At 38.9% G+C, this 12,478-nt stretch overlaps 1 protein-coding gene across 1 annotated transcript in view; it reads left to right on the forward strand.

Annotated features, from left to right (window-relative positions):
* The window catches only part of dysf (dysfusion), a 55,293-nt gene that overhangs the window by 24,246 nt on the left and 18,569 nt on the right, over positions 1-12,478 (forward strand). The window contains exon 3 of the mRNA XM_065477889.1: positions 4,094-4,275. Within this exon, the coding sequence (XP_065333961.1) occupies positions 4,094-4,275 (182 nt within the window). The remainder of the gene's footprint in view (positions 1-4,093; positions 4,276-12,478) is intronic.

Consider the following 12,478-nt stretch of genomic DNA (forward strand, 5'->3'; position numbering starts at 1 on the left):
CGCTTAAACCAGGATATTTTATCTAAAGACACACTTTTTTGAAAATAATCTAGGGTTAAATACTAGACGGGTTTATACACTTGATTATCTCACGTCATTATTTATTCTTTGATTAAACTAAATTTTTACCCTTTCTGTAAGAAAATTTAGTCAAAGTTCAGAGTTTTGAGAATTTGCGTGTTAAAATAGAATGTAAAAAATTCAATGACTTATTAGGAAAATGCGAAGGGAGAAATCAATGACCAAAACTAATTTTAGTTTTAACGGGAGAAAAAAATCCTAATTTAATTATCTAAACCCATGCTTACGTTATAAAAAAGCAAGTTAGTGTCTGTAGGACAGCCGGGCGTCGGTATGTATCTATCTCTCGTCTGATGATAAATGACGGGGAATGACTGGGGCCGATTTTGCCGAGAAACGGCTTGAAATCAGCGAGCGTCGCTGGTGCGTCCGCGTCCAGGGCCGAGAGCTCGCGGACAATGTGAGAGGCATGGGTGTGATGATGATAAAGAACAAGGGCCGAGATTCAGGTGCACTGCATGCTGATTTATCCCCGAGGCGGCGTGGCAGGCAGGCAGGCTATGGCAGAATGAAACAATAATGCCTCATCTCTCTGACCACCGGATCGATTGTTCTATTGTTTCAGCGTTTGCCCGGCGCGAGCAGGGAGATGTACACCGGGCCGAACAATCGAATATATTTATAGGTGGTGTACAGTTACAATAATTTAATTCACCGCACACCAGCCCGAAAAAGTCTACCTGACACGCATCTTTGTTGTTGTTTTCGCTGCTCGCGCCGAGATGACTGTTTGCGTCCGTACACGCCGCTGCATGAAATAAATTAAGCATTGACGTGTGTGCATGCGCGCTCAACAAACACGAAATAATTCATGCCAACACCCCTGGCGCAGCAATCGAGTGGAAATACAAATGGCTCTGATTAAATTTATATTCTCTCTCTTTCTTTGCTCTGCGCTGCTTTGTGATTGATTCCAACTGCTTTTGGCGAATCGCAGTCGCCGCGCGGAGAGGGACGAGAATTTTTATGACTTAATTTGCGCGCATTCCGCGCACCGACGATCCGCCTGTCGCATTCGACAGCGCAGCCACCGCCGCGGCCAATTGTCAGACGAGGCGATAAATTTACCTGCCTCTCCCTCCGCAAGCAGCTTTTTCCTCATTTAATTTTTTTACCACTAGCCAATGCCCAGAATTTGGCAGAATGTGCACCGTTCGCTGTGAATACGAATGGTGAAATTATTACTTTTGTTGCAAGAATTGATTAGTGCTGCATTTTTACGTGTGTTAACTGTTGATTAGGTTTTTGTAGGCTTTTTACTAAATTAAAAATATTAATTCCGGCTTACTCTCGTGGATAAACTAATAACTCAGCTCAGGAATTTAAAATAAAATAAATGAAACAGTTTTGGGGGTTAAAAATGAAAAAGTACACAAAAAATTGGTAATTTAAGAAAAAAAGTATTTTTCATCTGATTTACATTAATATAGGTACTAAATGAGCACTAATTACGCGATTTTAATTTTTTCGACTCACTTTATTTCCTGATTGACTTGCAAAGCCTGATAAACCGATTAAAAAACGACTCGACATATATGGACTAAATTATTGGTGTATTTAAATTTTGCTATAAACATTGTATTTTTCTGTGATTTTTTTAAATTTAACTTGTTTTTTAGATTTAACCATTTTGGTTCCTTTTTATCAATCATTGCGATTTTATTTTTGCATTGAGCTCGTGATTTTTAAGTTTATTTGAATTTTGTCAATTTTGTCAAAAATAGTTTAAATAATCCGCTTGTGAATCTTTTAAAGGTTTTTGCTTAAATCATTTTTAATATAGGTATCTTATTTGGCAATTAATATTCTACTTAATTATTGATTGTTATTAGGAGAAGAATCGTTTCTTCCCAAATACCTCCCGTAAAATAATGTATGTATATATTCGCGCTTGTTTGTTTTCCAGTAAAAAGGATAAATGATAGATATCCATGAGTTAAAACCGTTGGAAAAATTTCTGAGTCAAAGGAAAATTTGCAACTTTTGATATTAAAAACACTTTGCACCGAGAAAATTTGCACTTTCTCTGTGAAAATCAACCACTAAATTTCAGTATTGGAGCGTGGTTTCCCGGAAAAATTATGAAAAAGAAGGCGTGTTACTTGTTGTGAAGTGCGGGAAAATGCAATTTTTTGCATTTTCTTATATCGTTTTAACTGTATACTAGATCACTCAAAGAGCACATTCTTCACACGTTAAATTTTCCAAGCGTCGTTGCAGATTTGTCACACGCGGTCGAGCTTGTTCAAGTGTCAAAGGCCGCGCAAAATGCGTCTCTCTCTCTCTCTCTCTCTCTCTCTCTCTCTCTCTCTCTCTGTTCTGACTCTGCTCACTTTGTGTGATGTGTGTGTGTACTTTTTTGTAACCGGAGACGAGAGGTTGTGCTCTTCATTGTTCGGCGTGCATTGTTGTATAAAAGAGGCCTGCTCTTGTGAGTAACATCGCGGTGCCTTGTCAATTTTTACAGGTCATTTGCGAGAAAATCCGCGCCAATTTTCATTCCACGCCACCGGGAAAGTCCCGGACGCATTCCGCGAGTAGAAAAATAATTCAAAGGCCCACTCTGCGCGCGCGTCAGCATGCATAATGGCGCGTGTGAAATCGCAAATTGTGCGTCCAGTTACTCGCGCGCGGAGCGCGAGATGCTGGCGTTTTGATAGGAAGACCGCATCATATACACCTTTTCGCTCGCTTTTAATTTGATTTTTATCACCTTACGCTCGTAGACGAGCAAGATTGATTTATTAAACTTGACTTTGAGTCTGCACAATCGATTGTGCGTGCAAATTTTCATTTCTTCCTCGGGGTATTTTCACTTTAAAATATTTTGATCGGTTTTTATAATTGTTTAGTGCGCGCCAAAGGGAGCATTGTATCGCGGTGTGCATTGGAGATTCTTAGAAAAAGAGAAAGGTAACTGCATTCCGTTGGAAATCAGAACGATGTGCCATATTGGGGCACTTGAGAGTAGATAATTGTTGTTATACTAGCCTGTTCTGCCTGTTCAAACAGAGCAACCTACGCACTTAATTTTACGATGTTTCTATGTACTTCTAATTGGGCTGAAAATGGATATATGACATCGCGGGGACTTAATTGCTTCCTTGAATTGCCTAGCTTAAGAAAATTGACTTGTGTTGCGAAAAGCAAATAGGCCATAAATTATTGCTTGCTTTTGTCGCCATATTTTTATGCAAGAAAAACAGTAGAATTTTCCACTAGAGACGTGGCTTTAAAAATGGAATAAGGGCAAAATGAGCTGGGCGGGGATGTATTTTTTCAGGTATACAAATAATCATTTAGAATAGAATTTATTAAACCGTATAACTTTTTTGCATTTTTTTTATCCATTTAGAGAAGGGCTGCGAATTTTTTTCCGCAAAACTGTAGGATGATTTTGGTGCAACTTAAATGGTTTTTGAGCGGATTAAGACGGTTCTAGACGGTTTTTACTCATCGAATAGAACCAATACACGATTTTCGATAAAAAAAACAGGTAGAATTGTCATTTTGAAGGAGTATTTCAACGAATACTATCTTTTTTGCATGCCATCAAAACGGATAAAACATTAGTTTTTCCACGCATTTTAAAGATGTGTGACTATATCAGTCAATTGTTTTTATTTGATAATAATTGTTACAGATAAATTACAGAATGATTTATTTACTTAAAAAACAGTTCAAAATATCTTCACGTTTGAGAAAGAATAAAATAGTTTTTGTCGCGTTAAAAAATCGAAGAAAATCATTCTTCCTGATTCATTGAAGAAAAACAATAGATCTATAAATCCATCTCATCTTAAATTGACTTAAATTAAATCTCCTGCATCGGTTTAATGACGTCTGCAAAAGACTTCCAACTGAGTGAAAAGAAACACATTTTAACCTTTCAACGCAGCGTCTCGGGACACTTTTTGCCTCTTTCTCTCTCATTTCTGTCAGTTGGTTGTCTGTCGCAAGAAAACGAGACAATGCGTGGAAAAGTTTGTCTAATGAGATGCTCGTGTTCCAGCTTTGACTCGACGAAGTCGACCAAAGGGGCATCCAAATTGCGACGTGACCTGATTAATTCAGAGATCGCCAATTTGAGGGACCTGCTGCCCCTGCCGCCGTCGACGCGTCAGCGGCTCTCGCAGCTCCAACTCATGGCCCTCGTCTGCGTCTACGTCCGCAAAGCCAACTACTTCACACAAGGTGAGTTCAATTTATTCCTTGCACTGTAATTGATGCACTGACCAAATTGCTCGCTCGCTGAATGCAAATCGCGCTCATTTGCGACGCACCTGTGCGCTCGCCTCCTGTGCGGCCCGGCTGGAAACCTGCCTTCGCCGCACCGCATGCTGGATGAATATAAATTTTTGTGCCAATTGAGACGTCTAGATTAGCCTCGAGTGCGTGTAAATCAGATATGAGATGTCGATCGAAAGCATTCCTTTGTTTCATCCACATGAAATGTTAATTTCCCAGCTAATAAAATAGTTACAGGTTGGTTTTTGCCTCAAAGCAAGCTTCGGAGAGAAAATGAAATTTGAATCAATGATCGACTTGTGGTTGAAAAATGGACAAGAACACGCTTTGTATGAAATTCCCTTGCAGGTTTAATTTTATTGATTTGATATCGATTTTTCTTTAATTAATAGATATTATTTAATCGGATTTTAAAGAACAAATAAATGAATCTTCATAAGATTCTTCATAAATTATGCTTTTTTAAAAGTAGATGCTGATTTTTATTTTCATCAAAACAAGGGATTAAAAGAAAAAACGGGCATCGCGCAAAAAGTGAGGATATTTCGGTGATAAGTTGATTTTAGTCCGTGCTGATATGGGCTTAAATTGCTTTGGAAGCTCGATGATTCGGTCTCATTATTTCAAGTATTATTTACCAGCAGAAAAATAAATGAAAAAAACTAAACGTGGAGCACTCGGTTAGCTTCTTTTCCTCGAACCTAAGAATATATATCCTAAGCTTAAAATCAGGTCAAATTGCGGAGACAACTTTTTGTCACCACGAAATTAGATAAAAACAATGCCTGATTTCTTGCCTGTCTCGTCGGCGTTGGCAGAAAAACAACGAGCTGCTTGCTTGTCCACACCTGAAAATCCGAGTGCGACTCGTTTTTCAACTTGCACTCTCCGGCTTAATTAGGCGTGCACAAAAACGTGCAAAACAAATCGTATTAAAACCATCCGCAAAGTGAATCTAATTGCAACTGTCTCATTTGCCGCAAATCAAAGCCCGACCGACCAGTCGCCGGCCGCTTTTTTCCTTCTCCCCGCGATCCCACAGTTTTCAGGACGAACTAACGAACGAAAAAAAAATGGTGGCGAAATTGAAGTGAAGCGAGTGAGTGTGTCGTTACACGCGCGCGCGAGAGAAGAAGTATCAGATTTTTATGGCGGAACGCTGCATTTTGCCAACGCAGCCTTGGAATTTTTCAAAGTGTACAGCCTCCTTAATGTGATTGTTAAAAATTGGTCCTTGGCGTGTGTTAAACACTATAAAAGCGCTCATCTCGTTGCCGCTGCTGCTGCTTCAAATTGGTTATAAAAAGCAGCAGTTAATGATCACCTTCGCCGAGAGATATTAAAATGCGTAAGAAAAAAAAATTGAACTCTATATATCGAAGCCTGATTTTTTTGTCCTGTCTGACCCTTCTGCATGGCCCCATTAACCGCCCGCCCGCCCGCCGCAGACTGTGAGAATTAAACTTTATGAGCATCTAATAAGTATAATCCGATTACACTCCAGAGAGAAAGAGACGCACTCGGAAAAATGTATAATTTTTGGCTGTTTTAATTATAGTTCAAGCGAACCGGGCTCTCTCCGCGCTTAATAAACATCTCGTCCGGCGATTTTACACTTTGCAGCGCCTTAGACAAGCTTGTTTCACATTTTTACAACGCGCGAGCAAACAAACTAACCGACCGACCGCATTGGAAATAAATTTCTCCGCGCGCGAGAGCAGGAAAACACCACCTGTTGCAGGATGGGCAAAAAATAAGACTGACCTCTCGTCCGTGCGGCCTTTTAATTTAATTTTACGATTTTGAAGCCACAGCATGCAAGCTCGCTTGATTTATTTTTGAGCTCTCACACTATTAAACCAGTCTGGTGCGTCAGAAAATTAGCAAATTGTCGGTTAGATTGCTCATTAGAGGGCGGTGAATTCCATGAACGCAGAGCTGGCCCGCACTTTCAGCACTCTGTCGAGCTAATTACCTGCTAAATGAGAGGAGGGCTTGGCTGGATGTTTCTTGAATTTTTTATTTTATTATTTGCTATCAAAATCGCTCTCTAACAGCTCATTTGACCTTGTCAAGAGATGTGCATCCGCCTTTGAAATTGTTGAGAAAAAGAAAAACGAGGAGACTCACGCGGACTCACGCAAATTCTCAACTGCTCTCGGATACGCCTTTGAATGGTGTGCAATAAAATGAAGGCCCAATAATCTAAACGCAATAAATTTACTACTTTGTCTGCAGTCTGGGTGACGAGAAAAAATATGCTAAACTCTGAACGTAAACTAATATGGCCTTCAGAGCTTTGAAAACAAATGAATAAATAAGCCAGGAAATACATTTTTATTATTACTATAGCAGAAAAATGTCCATCATCTCTGCTGTAAAATATTATTGGCTTTATTTTTTTGCATTATGAATGGGAGACCATTGCAAAGGTTTTTTGTCCCATATCAGGCAAGATGGCGGCTGTCTCAACTGATCGGGTGCTTAAAAGAAACACTGCAATTTCATTTTTGATTCCTGAGGGTTAAATTAGGGTTTTCTCAGTGGTTTTTGGTCTGGACCTAGCAAAAAGTACCATATAAACGCAAGGGACCAATCAGAGAAGGGATAAGAGCTGTTCTCTAATTGACCTAAGATCCAAACAGCAGTGCCACAGCGACTGCCAGCGCAATTAAGCGACAAAGCTAACCGCCGGCTGACCTAGCCACGTGCCCTGGCTGTCGCTGTGGCACTGCCGTCTGGATCCGACTCCTTGCCTGCTGTGAACTGCAAGGCCAGTGATACGTCAAGAGCCAGCCAGACAACAGTTCGCCCTAGCGTTCTTGTGGCACCTTTTTGCAAGGTTCAGACCAAAAACCACCTAAGAAATGTGTCGAATTTTGGACAGAGTGATTCGGCTGCCTGACCTAATTCAACCCTGGCACTGCCAAAAATGGAATATCAGTGCTGCTTTAATTTCGTTTGAAATAATTTTCAGACATATTAGTCTGAAGATATGATTTTCGATGGACAATGGAAATTTATTAATGAATGTTTTTGCCTAACAAGTATCAAAACAATATTTTCTTCCTTTCCTATATCTTAAAGCATAGGAGAGTGATGCAACAGTCTGAGAATTTGATTATTTGCAACATTTTAATACGTTCTTTGTCTTTCTTCATTTCGCTGGAAAAAAATCATTAATCGCAAATGTGGCGTCACCAAACAAAATGAGCTTTTGTCTTGGCAGTTTTACGGCTTGCGTATTTTCCAGATTGGCCAGTACGGAGAGTAATGAGATGCAGCTGAATTAGGCTGAAAACTACTCTCTCAATTATCGGACCTTTTAAAGGGCTCGCTCAGATCACTCCCCTTGCGCTTACTAATGCGTTTTTTCCTCCACGCAAGTTTCCAAACACATAATTGGATCATAAATATGCAATCGGGGAAATACGCGGAACAAATATCATTATAAATCGGACAATCGGGCAGTAAAAAAGCGGCGGCTGATTAATTCCGATAGCAAATCCATTCCCATAAGGCTCGGTTGAACACCGCACTTTTTCTGGAGGCGAACAATAAACAAAAGAGCGAAACCTACCTCAATCGTGATCCACAATAAAAATTATCATTTCAAAGCAGCAGTAGCTCCATCAAAGAGAGATATATCCTGCTTATAAATAAATAAAAACGACGGCGGCGGCGACTGTTGGCCATCTTCCGCGATTACGGCTGAGATAAATAATTTATGGCACGATTTAAGACACTTTAATAAAATATCCCGACTGTGTGTGCTGCAACAATAAAAGAGCTGATTGTTTTTACCCAGCGCGAAAGCAAAAAGTGGCAGAGACACGCTGATTTATACTTTATTGAGACTGACAGCTGCCGCTTTGCGAAATTTACATTCCCGCCGACGAACCCTGGATCTTTTTGCGGTGCATTTTCGGCTGCCGCGCTGTGTCTCTCTGCCTTTAGTCCCGAATAGGATCTCTGCCGTGGCGCGGCGCAAAAGTAACCTTGACTGTTAGTGTACTAGCCACATGTATCAAGTGAGTGAGTTTCGCTCACTCGCTCGCTATTTAAAAGTTCCGGCTGCGCGAGTCGGAGCAGCTAGCCGGATCTCAGTCAGTCAGTCAGTTATAAAATGATTTGATGAGATGTTAACCCCTTCGGAGGAGAGCGAAAAAAGCGTCAGCCGCGCGCGCGAATTTTAATTACCAATACAGTTATAGAGCGCGCCAAATCCAATTACGACACATTGTGTGTGTGCTACCGATGTTGCCTGCAGCCTCGCAGCCTCGCAACCGCGCGGCCAGAAAAGCGCTTTTCACTTTCCATCGGCGCCCACAATGCGCCCGATCGGCGATTCAGCCCGCGCAGAACGAATCTGCCGCATAATCAGAATGATAAAGGCGCCGAATCAATTTTTCTTGTGCTTGCTTTTCAATCTGGTACCGCCAACAATGAAGTTTTTTTAATTTAATAAACATCGATCATGTAATATGTACTATTTTTCTACGAATAAAAAATTACTTTCAGCAGAATAGAGTTAAATTTTTGCATAAAACAGTTTATTATTTACAATTTTTGATCAATTAATTTCTTTGCTGAAACAAAAACTCTTGACTTACAGCACGAAAATTGAATTTTTTCGGAACTGTTGAATTTAATTACGTAGTTGATGTGTGCAATAATTAGAAGAGAACCTGGCTGCAAATAAAATTCAAATTTTGCCAATTTTCTCTCAAATGTAAAGTGCACGAACAAATTGTCTTGGCAGATTTCGACTCCTTTTGTCGAGATCGATCCAACGGTGTTTGGCACTTTTTGAGGATACTCTTTGCTGTGAAATATAGTAAGATTTGAAGTGGGAGACAGTCCTCACCATTTGAAGAGCGCTAACTTCGAAGCCACTTTCATAAAAAAATTCAATGCTCCCGATGTCAATTTTGACTTAAACTGAATCCTCAGTTTTTTTCCAATGATGCACTGACTAAAAATTGATTCTTTAATTATTCATTTTTTTCATCAAAAATATTTTAAAATTTAGGTATTTAATACGTTTTATTGTTGCCTTCATATAATCTCCAACAATAATAATTTCCCTGGACTCATACCTAATAATGACCAGGAAGGAAAAATTTCGAATGTGGGGGCGTAGAAATTGACCCAAATTCATGGTAAAATTCTAAATGAGGCTTTTTAGGTGCCACAAAACGCGAAAAAAATTAAAATTGGTTATATTTCCACTCAAATTATTGTGCTAAACCCTGACAAAATTTTACCTCCTTCAATGTAGACACAAAAAACAATTGAAAAACAGTTTTGTACATATCCCTATTAAATAGTTGTAAATTTAAAACGGTCGGCTATTGTGTTGTTATTTCAACTAAGTAACTTAGATACACCTGATGCGAACAAAACACACAAACAAAGATAACTTTGGTTGATATTTGATACTATCTCGGATTTCCTAAGTCTGTCAACTGTAACGTGGAAAAACATGAAAAGTTGTGTTGTGTGCGGAGTATACCGGCATCAGAAAACCAGTATTTTAAGGATTTTAAGTGCTTATATATTGCCTACATTGTGACGTTTTGTTTTGGAGCAGATATTTACAGGCCAACATTGTCGACTATAGGCTATATCAATTAGTTCATTGAGTTTATTTTTTTTTGTGAAATTTAGCAACAGTTGATCTCTACAATGTGCAATAACAAAATCAGAACCAAGGATCAGTTAAATTTCAGATTTTGCCTAACTTCGAGAAAAATTAACCGACTTGTCTGCAATTTTTCACTTGGTTTCGATCCCTCTCGTTGTAATCTATCCAATGGTGTGTGTATTATGAGCTATGAGGGAAAATGTTTCTCCATTTTGAAATCAATGCAATAAGAGCAATAGAGAGACAATTGATGCCCACCGCTTGATTAGCATACAAACCTTTGCGCCGGTTTTCTCAAAACATTAAACGGCAACCTGGGAAATTTTTAGTTTTTTCCTAATTTTGTATTTTTTAAGTTAAGGTAAAAAGGATTATTTATCAAATAAGCTCAGTTATCCCAGTAAATAAGCTTTACTTTAATCGCTTCAAATTAGAGATTCTGATCTATTTTTACCCCTCTTGAAACGAAGGATTTCAACGTTAAGAATCCATTGTTTGACAGATAATAAAGCTATTATGTTAATAATACCTATTACAATAATAAATCTGTATTGCATTGACCAATTACTTAAGAAATATCATATTCCCTGATAGAGGAATTTCTAATTGCCATAATACTATGACATCAACATTTTTTATATAAAATAATTGAATAAACAATTCAAAAAGAAATAACAAAGAAAAGTAGCTCATAAAATTATAATATTAAAAATGTTAAGTAAAAATTAAAATTATAACATGCTAAATTTTTAAAAGTAACTTAACTGATTGAAATTTAAATATACATAATATATTTATTATATATTAATCTAAACATTTAAGTAATTTTTTTGTATAAATTTTAGAATTAAATATTAATATTTCTTTAATATTATAATGTCAGTTTTGCAGGATAAAATATTAAGGTATTCTTCAGGCTAAAAAAATTAGTCACGCAACTAGCATATAAAAGTCCAAGTACAGACAACAACCGCATCAAGAATAGATTCTCGTGAGAGAGTGGTCGTCCTACGCGATCGAGCTGCTCGCGCTTACAGATCAAAACTCACACACGTCCTCGTTTATTCTCATTTTGCGGCAAATTCGGCAATAAAAGGGTTATAATGTTTCCCATCGTCGTAAATCACGCGGCTGCGGCGGCGGGCGAGCTGCGGGCGCAGCCACTGATTATGCTGTCAGGCCGACCCAGCTTTTATTTCCCGCTCTCTCTCTCTCTCTCTCTCTCTCTCTCTCTCTCTCTCTCTCTCTCTCTCTCTCTCTCTCTCTCTCTCTCTCTCTCTCTCTCTCTCTCTCTCCCTCTCTCTCCCGTTTTGTTTATTTATCTGTGTCCATTTGAATAAAATTGCTCGGCGGCGATTTGGTCATACTCACACTCACGCACCGCACACAAAAGCCGCTGCTGAATAACGAGACGATGGCTTGTTTAACATCTTTATCGGCGCATGAATATACCAACTAGCTGGAAAAACACTCACTTTCATGCCGCGCGCATTATTAGCGCTCGACGGAATTTCCTCCACGCCGCCACGCGCGTCCCTCTCATCTGGATAAATTGCTTCGTTTTGGAGCAAAAGGCACGGCTGGGATATTTATGGCGTAAATACACCGCGCAACCTGATATCAGAGCGAATATGAACTTGTAAATAATGCTGTGAGGCAATAAATTTCGCGCAGGCAAAATCATCGAAAAGCTGGGCGGGCTATTTATGTGCCATTCCGATTGCTCGCAACATTTTCACACGGCCTTGCCTGCCTAGTGTTTGCACTCGTATATATAGTCCCGATTGAGCTGGAATGATAATTATTGTTCAGTTAAATGCTGGATTTCCCTGCAATGAGGAACAAGGAAAGAGAAACCATCCCCCGAATCCTATTAAAAAAGAATTAAATCTGAAATTAGAATTATACTTGTACTTTTTAAATACAAAATATTTAACATTATTAAACAATGTAGAAAATTGTGTTTAAGTAAAGCTTAGCAGAAATACTATTTAATATACTCTCTGAAAATTGGGAAATATAGCTAAAAACTTTCCAGGCTGCCGAGAATGTTTTTGCGAGAAAATCGTCTAAATTAGTTGGGGGGGGGGGGGGGGCGATAAAATTTGGTTCTAACAATGCAAAGGCCAAAACCGAGTGAAAAGGTTTTTTAAATTCAAATTTATGGACGAGTGGCAAATAACACATTTCAATAATCAAAAAATTAATTGATAAAACAACTAAGCCGAATGCCTAATCTAATTGTTTGGTCCACTTAGTATGACTAAATTTAGAGACCTTTTTTAAATATGAATTATTTGATCGTTCTATGGTCACCAGAAGTGGCCTCGGGTATAATCTATATATGAACATAATCAAAAGTGCTCTTTGAGACCAATCGAAGGGCTTTTGGTTGGAGTCGTAACAACACCTGGTGCGATGTTATACGCTGACAAAAATTCAAGATTTTTTCAGACTTTTTTCGTCAACCACCCCGTACATCCGAGGGAGTGGGGGTAGGTC

The sequence above is a fragment of the Cloeon dipterum genome, chromosome 2, assembly GCF_949628265.1.
Source record: "Cloeon dipterum chromosome 2, ieCloDipt1.1, whole genome shotgun sequence".
NCBI classification, from domain to species: Eukaryota; Metazoa; Arthropoda; class Insecta; order Ephemeroptera; family Baetidae; genus Cloeon; species Cloeon dipterum.